The sequence below is a fragment of the Ptychodera flava genome, chromosome 4, assembly GCF_041260155.1.
Source record: "Ptychodera flava strain L36383 chromosome 4, AS_Pfla_20210202, whole genome shotgun sequence".
Lineage (NCBI taxonomy): Eukaryota > Metazoa > Hemichordata > Enteropneusta > Ptychoderidae > Ptychodera > Ptychodera flava.
In genome coordinates, this window is record NC_091931.1 from 17,949,740 (window position 1) to 17,951,786 (window position 2,047).

General features: G+C 43.7%; 1 protein-coding gene across 1 annotated transcript; it reads right to left on the bottom strand.

Annotated features, from left to right (window-relative positions):
- Window positions 1-230: 230 nt before the first annotated feature.
- LOC139132118 (C1q-related factor-like) lies at window positions 231-794 on the bottom strand. The gene has a single exon (XM_070698510.1). The coding sequence runs from the start codon at window positions 792-794 to the stop codon at window positions 231-233; it is 564 nt and encodes a 187-aa protein (XP_070554611.1).
- Window positions 795-2,047: the final 1,253 nt, after the last annotated feature.

Here is a 2,047-nt window from a genome sequence, read left to right on the forward strand (position 1 = left end):
GTACTTGAACAAATACATTTCTCTCAAGATTTCGAGAGCTATAAGCTTATAATTACAAATTATATAGTCCATATTGATTATGGGTGTTTTCGACAATAGAAATTCTAAGAATATGTTTACAGTACCAGCTTTCACGGCCACGGTTTAAGTTAAGACCGTATATCGTTATGGTCGCCGATATTGCTCATCTCCAGAAAGCTCTACCTTACACACGGGGTGCTCATTTTGAATCAGTCTTTGTACAAAAGGAATCCGTTAAATGTCGGTTGTCTTCCATTGGTAGCCGAAAAGGCGCGGCCGCTGACGAGATCTAAGCGGAGTTTATCCCCGACATTCAAGTGAGTGATGATAGTGTTTGAAGCAGTGTCGTAAGCGTCCTCTTCGCAGCACTCATCGACATGTATCAAAGTCTGTCCATTTTTCTTCAATATAACAAATGGCCCAAGACTGTCTCTCCGCTTGTGAACATTGACATTGATATAGTAGTGACCACTCACAGGACATGTGAACTCACCGCTTGCCAAATTGAAATTTCCGCCAATATTGGTGAAAGAATGGTCGAACGGCACAGTCCGGTAGTTTTCGAACGGACCGAAGGTGGTTGAAAGAACGACCGAGAACGCCACTTTCCTCGGGGTAAAATCATTGCCTGGCTCACCCTTTCCTCCGGTTGAGCCTGTCATACCTTTCGGTCCCTTTGGCCCTATCTCCCCTTGCAGGGAGGCCGGGTTCGCCTTTCTGACCGGCATCGCCATGGTCTCCCTTCTGGCCAGCAGGTCCTTCAGGCCCGCCATATAGAGGTACACTCAAACGTTCCGTCGGTGAGGGAAGTCGGCACTCCACGGTACACGTCGGCTCATCCCCTCCTGCAACTCCCTCAGACGTGCGAGTGGTCTTATTAGCCCCGTCTTGACCACAGGTTATCGTAACGTTGATTGGATAGTCGTTCGAGGCGGGCGGCCGTAGGTCGCCGTTTATGCGGCCGCCCGCCTCGAACGACTATCCAAGCAACGTTACGATAACCTGTGGTCTGGACCGAGGTCCGTACGCTGTGCAAGACTAGGAAATCCTAGCGATGACAAGCAAACCAGCAGCAGAAACGCCCGACTTGACTTCATTTTCGTAAGGAGAAGACTCAAGTGACGCTGTATGGCGCGTAATCAAGGCCAATATTCGAACTCCCAATTTTCAACTATACAACTCAACATTCAACATTCAAACTCCACATTTTCAACTATACAACTCAACATTCAACATTCGAACTCCACATTTTCAACTATACAACTCAACATTCAACATTCGAACTCCACATTTTCAACTATACAACTCAACATTCAACATTCACATTTTCAACTATACAACTCAACATTCAAACTCCCCATTTTCAACTATACAACTCCACATTTTCAACTTTCGAACTCCCAATTTTCAACTATACAGCTCCACATTTTCAACTTTCGAACTTCAACTATTCAACGTTTTTAAAATTTCCATAGGAATTTTGTGATTCCACAAAGAAACAGCGAATTCCAACGAACTAAGCGGCTCTTAAAAGGACGACAGCAGGAATTTTGATAGTGATTCTTTATAATATTCTCCCTGAAGTATGTTGGAATACAGAACAGCCTGACCAATCAAACGCATCATGTGCATATATGCAACTTGTTGTTGACAAATGACCTCCAGTTCGATCTAAAATTAAGTTCTATCATAGATACCAAGCACACTAGATACTAAACAACACATTGGGCAATGTGTCATGAATGTTGTTGGCATTGTACAAGGTATTTTTGCAATACATCCAGTTAGCGAGCTTTACCGTAAAGTTAATACGGTAATAACAATATAGTCACGTGCACTTCAGTGAACAGGTTCACGATGCAATACTGTGAAGTTCTTGTACACAGTAGCGCGGTAGCCATTTTAAAATGCTCTGAACGGAAATTCATCCGCGAGCAGCGAAGAAATACAAGCTATTGCCAGAAAAAATAAATATCGGGTTCCTCGAAATCGGCGCCTCAACTTTTCACGATTTGTTTTTCTTTGA

Excerpts from the sequence above, each read along its gene's own strand:
- LOC139132118 (XM_070698510.1), bottom strand. The coding sequence starts at position 794 with ATGGCGGGCCTGAAGGACCTGCTGGCCAGAAGGGAGACCATGGCGATG.